General features: G+C 40.2%; 2 protein-coding genes across 2 annotated transcripts in view; one reads left to right on the top strand and one right to left on the bottom strand.

Moving 5' to 3' along the window:
- LOC143025485 (selenoprotein S-like) overlaps positions 1-12,993 on the top strand; it is a 77,920-nt gene extending 64,927 nt beyond the window's left edge. Inside the window, exons 5-6 of the mRNA XM_076185212.1 lie at positions 9,913-10,063; positions 10,898-12,993. Of these exons, the coding sequence (XP_076041327.1) occupies positions 9,913-10,063; positions 10,898-10,971 (225 nt within the window). The 3' untranslated portion in view covers positions 10,972-12,993. The remainder of the gene's footprint in view (positions 1-9,912; positions 10,064-10,897) is intronic.
- Positions 1-17,227, bottom strand: part of LOC143025757 (uncharacterized) — a 240,789-nt gene that overhangs the window by 193,298 nt on the left and 30,264 nt on the right. The window lies entirely within an intron of this gene.

Genomic DNA, 17,227 nt, shown 5'->3' with positions numbered 1-17,227 from the left:
CTCAAAGCCAACACATCCATTTTTCTTCTCACAAACAAGAAATTAAGAGAGGAAGAGGAGGCGAATCAAGTAGGGAAGAAAAGGTAAAAGGTACAGATGGAGAGATGATAATGGAAGAGATGGCAGTGAGGGGAAGATGGGCAGAATATTTTAGGGAGTTGCTGAATGTGAAGGAGGATAGGGAAGGAAAGATAGCTGCAGTGGGAAATGCGAAGAAAATGAGAGTGATGAGTGAGGAGAATGGAGGAGAAATAAGGAAGGATGAGGTGAAGGCAGTTGTAAAGATGATGAAAGCAGGTAAGGCACCTGGTCTGGATGGATGCCATGCAGAATGTCTGAAAAAGGGAGGTTCAGTGATGGTGGATTGGTTGGTGAGGTTATTTAATGTTTGCTGGAGAGAGGGTAGAGTACCGGAGGACTGGAGTAGTGCCTGTATAGTTCCTCTTCACAAGGGAAAAGGGGACAAGTGTGAATGTAGTAATTTCAGAGGGATTAGCCTGTTGAGTGTAGTAGGGAAGGCTTATGGGAGGATCTTAATTGAGAGGATTAGGAGAGGAACAGAAGGAGTAATTGGTGAGGAACAGTGTGGATTTAGGACGGGTAGAGGTTGTGTAGATCAGATCTTTGTGGTAAGACAGATATGTGAGAAAGCTATAGGAAAGGGGAAGGATGTTTTTTGGGCTTTTATGGATCTGGAAAAGGCTTATGATAGGGTAGACAGAAAGGCACTGTGGGAGGTTATGCAGATTTATGGGATAGGAGGAAAGCTTTTGGGAGCTGTCAAGAGTTTTTATGAGAGTAGTAGAGCATGTGTTAGGATTAGAAATGGAGAGAGTGAGTGGTTTGAAGTAAAGGTGGGACTTCGTCAAGGATGCGTTATGTCGCCCTGGCTGTTCAACTTATACATGGATGGGGTGGTGCGAGAGGTGAATGCTAGGGTAGTGAGTCAGGGATTGGAGATGGTTAAAGAAAATGGAGAAAAGTGGGAGGTGAGCCAGCTGTTGTTTGCGGACGACACTGCGCTTGTGGCAGGGTCAGAGGAGGGATTGAGGAAGCTGGTGGCAGAGTTTGGGAGAGTATGTGATAGAAGAAAGCTAAAGATAAATGTGGGTAAAAGTAAGGTGATGAGATGTACAAGGGGTGAAAGTGGCAGTAGACTGGAAGTGAACATTAAGGGAGAGCGACTGGAGGAAGTGGATAGTTTTAGATACTTGGGTGCAAGTGTAGCAGGAAAAGGTGGAGTGAAGGTGGAGGTAGAATGTAGATTGAGAGAAGCGAGTAAATGCCTTGGTGGTTTAAAGAGTGTAATGAGGAATAGACATTTGGGAATGGATGCGAAGAGGAGACTGTATGAAGGAGTGATTGTGCCAACAGCACTGTATGGGGCAGAAACGTGGAACATAAGAGAAGAAGAGAGTTTGAATGTGTTTGAGATGAGGTGTCTGAGAAGTATGGTGGGGGTTACTAGGCTGGATAGAGTAAGAAATGAGGAGGTGAGGAGGAGAACGGGTGAAAAAGGATTTGGGAGATAGGGTTGATGAAAGAATATTAGGATGGTTTGGACACATGGAAAGAATAAGTGAAGAAAGACTAGTAAAAGAGGTATGGAAGGCAGATGTGGAGGGAGTGAACATGAGGGGACGTCCTAGGATGAGGTGGATGGATGGGGTGAAGGGGGCTTTGGGGAAGAGGGGAATGTCTGTTGAGGAAGGAAGGGAGAGGACGGAAGACAGAGGTGAGTGGAGAATGGTTGTATATGGATGATGTTGTGACTGCATGAGGAGGAATGGGCGGGGGGGGGGGTAGTATGTGTGAGTAAATTTTGACGCAGCCCGAAGGGATTTCTCCCCGTTCTCGCCTAATATGCAATGGGGGGGGTCGCCGATTAAATGAAGCGGCCTTGCTGTGGATGTACTGTGTCTTGCGACACTGCTTCTGACCCAGGGTGGTGGGCAGGGTGCAGGGATGACCCGTCATCCAGGAGGTGCTCAGATGAGAGGAAGGGTGGGAGGGGTGTGGAGTGTATTTAGGGATGAAATGGGTGGGAGTGTTTTTATGCCTTTCCCTTTTTGGCTACCTCCCTTGGAAGGGGGAAAAAGCCTTGATATATGTATGTATGTACAAACATTACAAAGGATTACAAAGGCGGAGCATGCCGACAGGAGACCTTTTGATCCATATCTAGGTCGGATGTCAAAAAAAAAAAAAAAAAAATCATATTAGTAATAAAATAATAAATAAAAACTATAATAATGTAAATAACAAATAAAATACATAAATAAATGCATAGGTATAGTTAAAATGATAAACAGGTAAATAATAAATAATAAATTAACATATAACTAATAATAAATTAAAATCAGACAGACAAATGATAACAAAACAAAAACAAATAATATAAGATAAATTATAATCATTACAGCATCTTAAGTATTTATCTAAATGATTCTTAAAGCTTTGAACTGAACTACATTGCACTACCTGTGCAGGAAGTTTATTCCATTCATTAACTACACGGTTGGCAAAGTTGTTTATACCTACTTCCCATTTACTCTCATCTGAACCACATCCACACACATTAAAAGACCTAAACCTTAGGGTACTTCTTGGAAAACTCCTAGACCCTCTTATGCCTTTACTTTTTTTAGGAATGTCCCCATCTGGGCTATTGGCTGCATGTTATTGTGGCAAAGTAGCATGCAGTTGATACTTTAGGGTCTATATAGGTTGCCCCTATGGACCAGAGTCATGCATAATTTTGTCTGTGATAGAGGAGGACTCTGTTCACAGAGAAATGATAACACTTTTATTATACTGCGACTGCCCCTCCATTATGCTGTCCCCCAACACCTTGTTTCTGCCCTGTACCATTTCTCTGAATATTCATTTCCCTTTTTTTTTTTTGCCTACTGTGTGGTGGGGGATAGAATACTGTCACCAAGTATTTCTATTTGAATTGTAAGAGGCGAGAAAAACAGGACGTGGATTAGGACTAGGCATCCTTCTCCCTCTTGCCTACAGGGGACATTCCTAAAAAAGTAAAGGCATAAGAGGGTCTAGGAGTTTTCCAACAAGTACCCTGAGGTTTGTGTCTTTTAATGTGCATGGATGTGGTATAGATGAGAGTTTAAGGGAAGAGATAGGCAATATGTTAGTGAGAAGAAAGATGGATGTGTTGGCTTTGAGTGAAACTAAGTTGAGAGGGAGGGGCGAGTGTGAGTTTGGGAGGGGTCTGCCTAAAATGCGTCCAAAGGCATCTGATGGCGACCTATGGCATCCAATCACTTTAATTGTTTATGAATTTGGGAGTGTAGTTGGAAGGTTCTCAGGAGTGAAGAGAGGACAAAGGAGAGAATGGGTGGCTATACTAGTAAGTGAAGAGATAGGTGAGTGTGGAGTGGAAGGAGGTTTCTTCAAGGTTGAAATGGATGAAGGTGAAACTGAGAAAGGAAATGTGAGTTTTTGTAAGTGCATATGGACCTGGTAGTGAGAAGAATGTAGAGGAAAAGGAGGGTTTTTGGATAGATTTAAATGAATACATGGAGGGATTAGGGAGAAACATCAATGTAATAGTATTGGGAGATCTTAATGCTAGGGTAGGAAATGAACCAATAAATGGAGTGGTTTGGAAATGTGGAGTTCCAGGAAAGAATCTTAGTGGAGAGTTGATGGTGGAGATGTGTCTTTAAAAGAGAGTTGATAGCAAATACAGTGTTTAGGAAGAAAGTCAAGCATAATTACACATGGGAGAGGGTGGTGGATGGAAGGGTGGTAGATAGTGTTAATGGACTATGTAGTGGTAGATAGAAGTATAATAAGAAGAGTTAAGGATGTACATGTACTAAGGGGAGAGAGTGGAGGAATATCCGATCATTTTCTGGTGGAAGGTAAGTTGAGAGTGGAGGATAGATGGAGAAAGAGGAAAAGGACAAAAGGTAGGGAGGTGCTTAGAGTGAACCACTTAATGAGAAGAAAAGGAGGAATGTAAGAAGCTGAGAGAGGAGTGGGAGGGAATGAAGGATAGAGTAGAACTAGGAGTGGAGGAGGAATGGGGATGGTTCAAGGAGGGAGTCACAAGGTGGGCAAAGATGGTGTGTGGAACAAGGAGAATGGGAGGAAATAGAATGAAGGGTAGTGAGTGGTGGGATGAGGAAGCAAAGAAGGTTGTAGGAGAGAAGACGAGCTTTCACAGATTGGTTACAAAACAGGACAAGGGAAACATATGAGAGGTACAAAGAAATGAGAAGTAAAGCATAAGATAAAGGAGGCAAAGAGGAGAGCAGATGTGAAATGGGGTAAGAGTATGACAGAAATTTTTGAAAGTAATAAAAAGATGTTTTGGAAAGAAATTAAGAAAGGAAGAGGAGGTGAATCAAGTAGAGAAGAAAAGGTAAAAGGTGCAGATGGAGAGATGATAATGGAAGAGAAGGCAGTAAGAGGAAGATGGGCAGAGTATTTTAGGGAGTTTGCTAAATGTGAAGGAAGATAGGGAGGGAAAGGTAGTTGCAGTGGGAAATGCTAAGAAAATGAGAGTGATGGAGGAGAAATAAGGAAGGATGAAGTGAAGGCAGTTGTTAAGATGATGAGAACAGGTAAGGCACCTGGTCTGGATGGATGTCATGCAGAATGTCTGAAAAAAGGAGATACAGTGGTGAGGCTATTTAATGTTTGTTTAAGAGAAGGTAGAGTGCCGGAGGACTGGAGGAGTGCCTGTATAGTTCCACTTTACAAAGGAAAAGGGGACAAGTGTGAGTGTAGTAGTTTGAGAGGGATCAGCTTGTTAAGTGTAGTTGGGAAGGCTTATGGGAGGGTTTTGTTTGAGAGGATTAGGAAAGGAACAGAGGGGAGTAACTGGTGAGGAACAGTGTGGGTTTAGGACAGGTAGAGGTTGTGTAGATCAGATTTTTGTGATAAGATAGATATGTGAGAAAGCTTTAGGGAAAGGTAAGGATGTTTTTTGGGGTTTTATGGAATTAGAAAAGCCTTATGACAAGGTAGACAGAAAGACACTGTGGGAGGTATTGCAGATATACGGGATAGGAGGAAAGCTTTAAGGAGCTGTCAAGAGTTTTTACAAGAGTAGTAGAGTATGTGTTAGAATTAGAAATGGAGTGAGTGGTTTGAGGTCAAGAAGATGGGATTTTGTCAGGGATGTGTTATGTCACCCTGGCTTTTCAATTTATACATGGATGGGGTGGTGTGAGAGGTGAATGCAAGGGAAGTGGGTCAGGGATTGGAGATGGTTAAAGAAAATGGAGAAAAGTGGGAAATAAGCCAGTTGTTGTTTGCGGACAATACTGTGTTTGTAGCAGGATCAGAGGAGGGGTTGAGGAAATTAGTGACAGACTTTGGGAAAGTCTGTGAAAGAAGGAAGTTGAAGATAAATGTGGGTAAAAGTAAGGTGATGAGATGTACAAGGGGGTGAAAGTGGCAGCAGACTGGAAGTGAGAGAGACTGGAGGAAGTGGATAGTTTTAGATACTTGGGTGTGAATGTGGCAGGAAAAAGAGTGGAGGTGGAGGTAGAATGTAGATTGAGAAAAGCGAGTAAACGCCTTGGTGGATTAAAAAGTGTAATGAGAAATAGATATTTAGGAATGGATGCTAAGAGGAGATTGTATGAAGGAGTGATTATGCCAACAGCACTGTATGGGGCAGAAACATAGAACATAAGAGAGGAAGAGAGAAGGAGTTTAAATGTGTTTGAGATGAGGTGTCTCTAGAAGTATGATAGGGGTTACTAGGCTAGATAGAGTGAGAAATGAGGTGAGGAGGAGAATGGGGGTGGAAAGGGGGTTGGGAGATAGGGTTGATAAAAGAGTATTGGGATGGTTTGGACACATGGAAAAAATGAGTGAAGAAAGACTAGTAAAAGAGGTGTGGAAGGAGTGAACATGAGGGGGTGACCTAGGATGAGAAGGATGGATGGGGTAAAAGGAAGAGGGAATGTCTGTTGAGGAAGGATGGGAGAGGACAGAAGACAGGGGTGAATGGAGAATGGTTGTATATGGATGATGTGATGCATGAGGTGGAATGGATGGGGGGTGAGGGAGTATGAGAAAAAATTGATGCAGCCCAAAGGGATTTATTTCTCTCTGTCTATTTTTCTGCATGAGGGGATAGAGAGGTGGGGGTGCCGATTTAATGAAGCGGCTTTGCTGTGGATGTGCTGCATCTTGCGACACTGCTTCTGACCCAGGGCAGTGGACAAGATGCAGGGATGACCTGTCATCCAGGAGGTGCCAAGATAAGAGGGAGGGAAGTGGAGTGTGGTAGGGATGGAATTGGTGGGAGTTTTTTGCTACCTCCCTTATAAGGGGAAAAAAAGCCTTTGGTATATGTATGTAGGTATTTAGGAATGTCCCCTATACACTTGGCAATAGTGTGAGGATAACATGTGTAGTAGTGTGGGATATTGTCTAGAGAGTTGTTTTAAATGGAAAAACTTCTGGATGGAAAAATGTTACAAGTGGAGTTCCTCAGGGCGTTCTTGGGCCACTTCTATTCATAGTATATATAAATGATATAGACCATGGACTAAAATCTACTGTTTCCAAATTTGCTGATGATACAAAACTGTGCGGAGTGGCAAATGATCACTCAAACCAATTAGATATTCAAGAAGATTTAGATAAATTAGAGCAATGGTCTGAAAAGTGGCTAATGAAATTTAACACAAGTAAATGCAAGGTCATGCACATAGGTAGAAATAACAGTAAGTATGATTACAAGTTATTTGGAAATTCGTTAACAAAAGTGGATAGTGAAAAAATCTCAGCATAATTATCAGTAATGACCTCAAATCATCCAAGCAGTGTATTTCAGCCTCTGAGAAAGCAAATAAGATTCTGGGACTGATTGCGCGATCTTTTGATTTCAATAGTCCATCAATCATTAACAAGCTATATAAATCGTTAGTTCATCCACATTTGGAATATGCTGTTTCCGTCTGGTCACCGAATCTCATTAAAGACATTGACAGACTGGAAAAAGTACAACGGCGAGACACAAAACTGATTCCAAATATCAAAAATAAATCATACAAAAATCGACTAAAACACATGAATCTGTTTTCCCTTAAAAAGCGTAGACTCAGAGGTGACTTGATACAGGTCTTTAAGATTTTAAAGGGAATTGACAACATCAAAAGTGACCAAATTTTCACATTGAATGAGAATCAGACAAGAAACAGTGGTCTCAAACTGTCCGGAAATAGATTCAATTTGGAAGTGGGTAGAAACAACTTTGCCAACCGTGTAGTTAATGAATGGAATAAACTTCCTGCACAGGTAGTTCAATGTAGTTCAGTTCGGAGCTTTAAGAATCATTTAGATAAATACCTAAGTAAGATGCTGTAATGATTATAATTTATCTTATATTATTTGTTTTTGTTTTGTTATCTTTTGTCTGTCTGATTTTCATTTATTATTAGTTATATGTCAATTTATTATTATTTACTATTTACCTGTTTGTTTATTATTTAACTATACCTATGCATTTATTTATGTATTTTATTTGTCATTTACATAATTATAGTTTTTATTTATTATTTTATTATTAATATGATTTTTTTTTCGCATACGACCCAGATATGGATCAAAAGGTCTCCTGTTGGCATGCTCCGCCTTTGTAATCCTTTGTAATCCTTTGAATGTGATTTGTTTTCAGTTTATTTTGGCATGACTTTTGCTGATAATGAATCTCGACAAATGTCACCTTTATAGATATTTTTTAATACAAAGATTTTTTTATTCCAATACCAGCACTAACTTTTATATTAGTGACCTAATCAAGTTAGCCATTCATGATCCATTGCTATAAGCCTCTCCCAAAGACTTCCTTGAGTTGTACAAATGCACCAACTTGTGCTTTGCCACTCCTACAAAGTTCTCTATTATATCTTTGTTGTCCACCTGGTCTTCCTCCTCTGTGCTTTCCATATTGCAGTGTCCAAAGGATTACAAAGGCGGAGCATGCCGACAAGAGACCTTTTGGTCCATATCTAGGTAGGATGCGGAAAAAAATCATAATAATAAATTAATAAAAACTATAATAATGTAAATAACAAATAAAATACATAAATGCATAGGTATAGTTAGATAATAAACAAACAGGTAAATAGTAAATAATAATGAATTGACATATAACTAATAATGAAAATCAAAACAGACAAATGATAACAAAACAAAAACAAATAATATGAAATAATCATTACAGCATCTTGCTTAGGTGTTTATCTAAATGATTCTTAAAGCTTCGAACTGAACTACATTGCACTACCTGTGCAGGAAGTTTATTCCATTCATTAACTACATGGTTGGCAAAGTTGTTTCTACCTACTTCCAAATTGAATCTATTTCCGGACAGTTTGAGACCATTGATTCTTGTCTGATTCTCATTCAATGTGAAAATTTGGTCACTTTTGATGTTGTCAATTCCCTTTAGAATCTTAAAGACCTGTATCAAGTCACCTCTGAGTCTACGCTTTTTAAGGGAAAACAGATTCATGTGTTTTAGTCAATTTTTGTATGATTTATTTTTGATATTTGGAATCAGTTTTGTGTCTCGCCGTTGTACTTTTTCCAGTCTGTCAATGTCTTTAATGTGATTCGGTGACCATACGAAAACAGCATATTCCAAATGTGGACGAACTAACGATTTATAGCTTGTTAATGAGTGATGGAGTTTTGAAATCAAAAGATCGTGCAGTCAGTCCTAGAATCTTATTTGCTTTCTCAGAGGCTGAAATACACTGCTTGGATGATTTGAGATCATTACTGATAATTACGCTGAGATCTTTTTCGCTATCCACTTTTGTTAACTAATTTCTAAATAACTTGTAATCGTACTTACTCTTATTTCTACCTATGTGCATTACCTTGCATTTATTTGTGTTAGATTTCATTAGCCACTTTTCAGACCATTGCTGTAATTTATCTAAATCTTCTTGAATATTTAATTGATTTAAGTGATCATTTGCCATTCCGCACAGTTTTGTATCATCAGCAAATTTGGAAACAGTAGATTTTAGTCCATGGTCTATATCATTTATATATACTATGAATAGAAGTGCCCCAAGAACGGAACCCTGAAGAACTCCACTTGTAACATTTTTCCATTTAAAACAACTCTCTGTTTTTGATCATTCAACTAATTACTAGTCCAACTTAATAGGCTACCACTTATTCCGTGTAAAGCTAATTTAGTAAGTAGTCTTTCGTGTCCAGTCGTTAACACTCTTGCTCCATCTTCTGTCTTCCTTTTTGGCTGATTTTCCTTTCCACTTCCACTCCCACATCACAGTATCTTTCATTCCAATTTGCTCTATCACCTAACTTGACCACCATCTTCGATATTATTTGCAGCATTGGTCTGTTCCTTCCCTCTGCAATCCTTAGCTTTGTCTTTATTGAATTAATTTATTCCTTAGTCTCACATCTATGATCATAGCTGGTATTAAATGCTGGTTGTAAACTTTTGTTTCATACCTAAAGGTTTGGGATTGTTGGGGCAGGTAACATTCACTGCTGGGAATCAGAAAGAGGTACAGAATTCAAACCCTGAACTTCACAGAAAAATTCATCACAAGAGAAGTAAGAATCACACTAACATGCTAGCATTCACAACACCATCTAGGTTTAAGACCTTACCAGCACAGAATACGCCTGGCCACAGATTCAACTACCCTAGTGCAACCATCACACAAAAGTCACTAAACCCCTCATTCCACTCCCATGCACTACCCTTGTTTCCCTCTCATCTTAGCTCTATCTATGCTGTTTATCCTTAGACAGCAACTCAAATTTCTTCCTTGAGTGACCTTTTAGCTTATTTGGTGGTTGTTGCTTTCAGGGAGCTGTGGCAGCAGATTGGTGCAAGTCTTGTTTGATAATTTTCCAAATTTATAATTTCAGCTTGAAGAGAAAAAACAACAAGAAAGACTTGAAAATATGGAGGCCCAGATGAGAGGTGAGGGAAGGAGTAGATCGAAATTGAGCACTGCCACAAGTGTTCCATCATCTTCCAGTCCCTCAAAGCCATCAGGGAAAGCTAAACTAAGACCTGGTATGTTGATAATTGATTGTTATCTTCCTCTCTCATTCCTGGTCACTTCTTTTTGTGGATAACAGCTGATTGGATGAAGGGGGAAGTACTAAGGCAAATATTTTTAGGATGGTAGAGTTAGAAGTGTGAAGGTAAGGTAGACAGACATTGGGGTTAGAAAGAGTTGTTAGGGAAGATCAGAGTGCGGTGGTGGTTTGGCCATATTGAAAGAATGGGTGGAAAATGTAGAAGTATATAGAGTGAACTTGAGAAGATGAAGAAGGATGTGGATGGATGGGGGTAAAGGGGCCATTGGATGCAAGGAAGATCTGTTTAGTAAGGAAGAGGGAATGCAAAAGATGAATGGAGTGGTATATGGATGATGAAATTATGCTTTGCAAACTAGTATACTCTAAAATTGTCAGATAAATGAGAGTTGGGGTTGCTATATAATGAAACAGTGGGGGATAAACCAGCCTTATGGATGTGCATTGTCTCACATCATTGCTTTTGACTGAAGTGGTATGGCAGGGGACAAGGATGACCCCCTCATTCACAAGGTGCTAAGATGGGAGGGGGCAATGAATAGGTTTTGGATGTGTGTGGGATAGGTGTAGGGTGGGGGGTATGCTTTGACTTGGCCACCCCCTTAGAAGGGGGAAAGGCCCTTTGGTATGTATGTATAAGGGTATTATTCTGACTAACATTAGGATATTCTTTATTCAATTGGAATAAACCCTCACTGGTCTAGGTTAATGTTGGTGATAACTTGTGCTGTTAAATTTAGGATGTGGCTTGAAAAACAGAGTACTGCTATCTTTGCTTACTCTAACTTTTGTTCTTTGTACATTTCAGAGTATAATCCACTCATGGGAGGTGGAGGTGCGTGTGGCTATAGACCAGCAAGGCGAAGTGGGGGTGGTGGATGAGGGTAGATCTTGTACTTGCATGATAAAAACTTCATATGGTATGGGCACTTGTTTGGATGATCACTCAACATAGGTTAATAGTTATACCCTGCTGCTTGTAAGCTCTTATGGATAAGCTGCCTTGCTCTGACTGGGGACTTGTGGACACAGATGGAGAATCTACCAGCAGCTTTATTTACTGTGTAATATATGACATGTTCCTTGATGACATGGCAGGTTTTATACAAGAGATACTAGGGGCAGTGGATTTATTGATTGATTACTGACATATTTTGGTTGGTAACATGACTTGTTAGTGATTGATCAGATTTGTTAGCAGATACTGACTTGAAAAAGAAAAGCAACTGGGAGGAAGTAAGTTCGAAAAAGCACCACATGAGGATGAAGTCTTGTAGGTACAATGTTTCACTTGTCCAAGCTTTATCAAATACATGATGAAATAACACAAACTTTGAGAATAAGTACAGCAGCCCCCAGGGGGATTGTGAGAAAGATGTCTGTGTTAGTCAGGGCCTGCTATATTCATTCTACAAGTTTGTGTAGTTTCACATGTGAACTTGATAAAGCTTAAACAAGTGAAACATTGTACCACTAACAACTTTGTCCTCATATAGTAACACAATATCTGTTGATAGATGACCCATCTGTTGTTGGTGATTAGATATTGACAATGGCTTGTTATTTGTTTGTGTTGGTTAGGAAATCTGTGGAGTCTGAAATGCCTGTTAGATTATGGTGTATCAGTTGAATCTGTTGGTTTTTCAATCTCTCAAGTATCAGTTGGTACATATAATTTATTGCTGAAAAAAAATAATGGCCAAACTTAAAGCATATATTGATGTTCTTTCATTTAGATAATTGTAAAGGTCAGAATACTGTTTTGATGTCTGAAGAAGAAAAAATTAAGAGAAAAAAATGTCATATGAAAGTCTAGCTAGAGTAGTAGAGGTATCAACAAGGTTAGGTTGCAACAATTTGCAGGTTAAGTTTGAATAATATATATCCACTGAGCAGAATTACAGTGCCCAGTACCATATGTGGAAGTGCAAGTACAGTGTAGTACTTATTGTCAGAACTTGCTGCATGAGAATTGTGAAGTTTCTCACTTAAACAAGAAATTGTGGTGAGTGATGGATGTCCTCTTGTGCAGTCTTGGAAGAGATTTATGCAGGTTCTGATTATGAATATTTTAGTTAAAAGGACAAACCTGTTTCAGTGGAATCAGGATTTGTTTAGTAAACAGATGTTGACTTCATCTGTTATTACTGTTCCATTATATCTTGGACTTCAAGGCTGTTACTGGTTTCTTGGAGGCTGTGGGTCTTCAACAAGATAACAGGGGCAATGGAATGATTGATTGATTGGACTTGAAATTAGTTACTGCACAGTTAATTTTTCCTCAACCCCTTTCATTGTAGAAGTTAATTTTATATACCTGGTCCTTGCAAATATGAAATCATTGTATCATATGGAGTGGTGAGCTGAGCCAAGAATGAATAGAGGGTATTGATGAATCAGACTTTGGGTCCACATCATAATGGATTTCTTTTTCTTTTCCTCCTCCTCCTCCTCCTCCTCCTCCTCCTCCTCCTCCTCCTCCTCCTCCTCCTCCTCCTCCTCCTCCTCCTCCTCCCCCACTTCTTTTCCATCTCTTTCTTTTCCTTCTTTTCCTTTTCTTTCTCCTTCTTTTCCTTCTCCTTTTTCTCCTCCCTCTCCCCACCTTCTACTCCCTCCTCCTCCTCCTCCTCCTCCTCCTTTCTGTTAAGACTCCCTGCCTTAACAGGGAGGAAAGAAGCAAACAGAAGGAATTGGCTACCAACCTTGAAAGGGGAAAAAAATATTTCTTCACCAAATTTTGGTATATGTATGATATGCTTAGAAAAAAGTATATGACCATGTTATGAAAGTTAAAACCTAAAAGAAAAACTTGTATATGGATATAGAAATGTAAATGTATGTCATTGACTTGTAATCTGTGAAACCAATAATGTGATAAATACAATGCAGTACATTGTGAACAAGTTTTGATATTTTTTTTTTCCTTTTGTAATATGATGAATGAAGTGGATGATATTAATAAAACCTGATCCTCCAAGTGGTGGGGGTGGATGTATGCCTTGACTAGCTACATCCCTTATAAGGGGGAAGAAGCCTTTTGGTGTATAGATACATACATACCAAGGTTTTTTATTTTTTTTTTCCCTTACAGGAGAGGTAGCCAAAGTCAAAGGCATAAATCCACTCCCACCCATTTCATCCCCACAATACTCCACTCCCATTCACGAACCTCTCCTTCCCTCTATTCTTGGCTCCTTCTGGATGATGGATAGATATATAGATAGAATGATAGAATGTATATAGGTAGAATGTGTATAGATAGAATGTAATATTAATGATTTGCTTTGAATTCTTTTGACTGAAACTTTGCTGCCCCACTTCACAGTGATGTTTTCTGGGCCCTCCTATTGATCCTTTTGAAAAAAAAAATGGACTTTTGTATAGGTTGTATGTCTGTTTCTGCATTCATAACTAGCAGTAGAATCACTCCCCTCCTCTTCAGAAAATATCACATGAGAAATACTGTTTGATCTTGCACATGCACACCATATGAGGAAAGACTAAAAGTACTGGGTCTACCAACTTTGAAAGATCAAAGAGAAAGAGGTGACATGATTACAATATTCAGGTAAAGCTGATAGATTGCATTGATAGAAGAGATCTCCCATTTAAATATGGGAGGGCTTTAAGAAGTCATAAATTAAGAAAGACCACATGTCAAAAGGATGTGAAGAAAAATATTTTTCCATATAGATGCATAAACATGTGGAATAGCTTAGAAGGTGACAGCTCAAGCTCAAACAATACAAGAGTTCAAATCTAAATATGATAATTGGAAATCAAAGATATAGATTAGGTTGAAACCATACATGAATTTGAGTCCAGGTATGTTAAGTAATATCAAAAGTCTTCAATAACCACAAAATTATAAATTTAATTTAATTTTGCATATCCTTAAGGGATGTTTGCTAGCTGAGTAGTTTAGAACATTGTTATTTGGGTACAAGGTTGCACTGGGGATGGATTGAGGTTGTTTAGCTGCATACAAGTTTGTAGAAAGAGCATACTGAATTGAATCCTGCACTTCTAAAAGCCGTTTTTAAAATGGCACCAGTATAACCTCCTCTGGTAGCAGGAGTGGGAGTTTGTGAGCATGCATAAACATTGCACTATGACCTCTTTTCCAGTGAGTATAATTTTTTATATTCCTATTTTTTGTGAGCGGGATTGTAGTAGCCATATCACATATAACTTAATTCAAATCCCTTCACGCTAAGCTCTCAGGTCTGTGAAGTGGTGAGACTTCATTTCATTCCAATGGGACTTTCAATTTTAACACTGAAAAATATTCATTTTATGGTAGCATCACTACACTCAATGTATGTGGCCTTTTCTTTTGCTCTTGCTACTTTCCTCTCTGCTGGAGTATTTTGTTAGGAATAAAGAATGCTTCTCATTTTATTAGGACAATATTGCACCAAAGAGGTGGGGTCATAGAGGTTAGTAAAAGAGAGATTGAAAGAGGAGCAGAATGGAGGAATAGTGAAAGTCGAGCGATCAACATTCCTTTCCCTTTCTGAAGAGAGATTAGTCTCCAGTCATAAGAAAATGGTGTGTGACTGGTTCCTAGGGATGTCTTTTAAGCTTCTAAAAGATAGAAAGCATAAAAATTATGCAGCCACCACACTATACATCCTTTACACTGGACATAAATGAAAACGTGTATTTCATCATTGATACAGCAACTATTTGTCAGCCATGGGGACAGTGTTAAAACTTGGTAAAATTGTCTGGTTATAACTAGGACTGTGTTGTCCTAACTGGCCTCTATGTACCCCCAGTGATATTCAGCAATGTTCAAAGGATGATAACATGATACATGCATACATATACCAAAGGCTATTTCCCCCTTACAAGGGAGGTAGCACTGTATGGGGCAGAAACGTGGAACATAAGAGAAGAAGAGAGAAGGAGTTTGAATGTGTTTGAGATGAGGTGTCTGAGAAGTATGGTGGGGGTTACTAGGCTAGATAGAGTGAGAAATGAGGAGGTGAGGAGGAGAACAGGGGTGAAAAAGGATTTGGGAGATAGGGTTGATGAAAGAATATTAGGATGGTTTGGACACATGGAAAGAATGAGTGCAGAAAGACTAGTAAAAGAGGTATGGAAGGCAGATGTGGAGGGAGTGAACATGAGGGGACGTCCTAGGATGAGGTGGATGGATGGGGTGAAGGGGGCTTTGGGGAAGAGGGGAATGTCTGTTGAGGAAGGAAGGGAGAGGACGGAAGACAGAGGTGAGTGGAGAATGGTTGTATATGGATGATGTTGTGACTGCATGAGGAGGAATGGGCGGGGAAGTGGGGGGTGGGGTAGTATGTGTGAGTAAATTTTGACGCAGCCCGAAGGGATTTCTCCCCGTCCTTGCCTTATATGCAAAGGGGGACGGAGAGGGGGGGTCGCCGATTAAATGAAGCGGCCTCGCTGTGGATGTACTGTGTCTTGCGACACTGCTTCTGACCCAGGGCGGTGGGCAGGGTGCAGGGATGACCCGTCATCCAGGAGGTGCTCAGATGAGAGGAAGGGTGGGAGGGGTGTGGAGTGTATTTAGGGATGAAATGGGTGGGAGTGTTTTTATGCCTTTCCCTTTTTGGCTACCTCCCTTGGAAGGGGGAAAAAGCCTTGGTATATGTATGTATGTACAAGGGAGGTAGCCATAAAACAAAAGCAGAGAAACCACTCCCACCCATTCCATCCCCACATACTCCACTCCCATCCACCCCCTCCCTCCCTCTGATCTTGGTTCCTCCTGGATGATGGGTCATCCCTGCATCTCACCCACTGCCCTGAGTCAGAAGCAGTGTTGCAAGATGCAGCACATCCACAGCAAGGCCGCTTCCATAAATTGGCAACCCTCCCCCCTCTCTGTCCCCTCATGCAGAAAAAGAGAAGATGAGAAGAAATCCCTTTTGGCTGTGTCAAATTATTTTTCACACACACTCCCTCACCCCCCATCCCCCACTCACTCCTCCTCATGCATCACAGCATCATCCATACACAACCATTCTCCATTCACCCCTATCTTCTGTCCTCTCCTGTCCTTCCTCAACAGACATTCCCCTTTTTCCCAGTGCCCCTTTTACCCTGTCCATCTCATCCTTGGTCCCCCCCTCATGTTCACTCCGTCCACCTCTGCCTTCCACACCTCTTTTACTAATCTTTCTTCACTTATTCTTTCCAAGTGACCAAACCATCCCAATACTCTTTCATCAACCCTATCTCCCAACTCCCTTTCCACCCCCATTCTCCTCACCTTTTTTCTCATTCCAGCCAAGTAACCTCAATCATACTTCTCAGGCACATCATCTCAAACACATTCAAACTCCTCACTTCCTCTCTTATGTTCCATATTTCTGCCCCATACAGTGCTGTGGGCACAATTCCTCCTTTGTACAATCTCCTTGTACCATCCATTCCCAAATGTCTATTTCTCATTATACTTTTGAATCTCCCAAGGTATTTACTTGCTTCTCTCAATTCATTCTACCTCCACCTACACTCATCCCCTTCCTGCAACACTTGCACCCAAGTATCTAAAACTATCCACTTCCTCCAGTCTCTCTCCCTTAATAATCACCTCCAATCTGCTGCCACATTATCCCCTTGTACAACTCATCACCTTACTTTTACCCATACTTATCTTCAACTTCCTTCATTTGCACACCTTCCCAAACTCTGTCAATAACTTCCCCAACTCCTCTGATCCTGCTACAAGCACAGTTTCATCAGCAAATAACTGGCTTATCTCCCACTTTTCTCCATTTCCTTTAGCCATCTCCAATCCCTGACCCATTACCCTTGCATTTTCCTCTTGCACCACCCCATCCATGTATAAATTGAATAGCCAAGGCAACATAACACATCCCTGACAAAGTCTCACCTTTACCTCAAACCACTCGCTCTCACCATTTCTAATTTTAACACTTGCTCTACTACTCTCGTAAAAAACTCTTGACTGCTCTCAATAGCTTTCTCCCTAACCCATATATCTGCAGTACTTCCCATAGTGCATTCCTTTTCCAAATCCATAAAAACACCCAAAAACATCCTTACCTTTTCCTGTAGTTTTCTCACATATGTCTTACCACAAAAATCTGATCCACACAACCCCTACCTGTCCTAAACCCACACTCTTCCTCAC

Source organism: Oratosquilla oratoria, chromosome 5 (assembly GCF_046742065.1).
Source record: "Oratosquilla oratoria isolate Oo_2021 chromosome 5, ASM4674206v1, whole genome shotgun sequence".
Taxonomy (NCBI): Eukaryota; Metazoa; Arthropoda; class Malacostraca; order Stomatopoda; family Squillidae; genus Oratosquilla; species Oratosquilla oratoria.
This window is presented reverse-complemented; position numbering and strand designations above follow the sequence as displayed.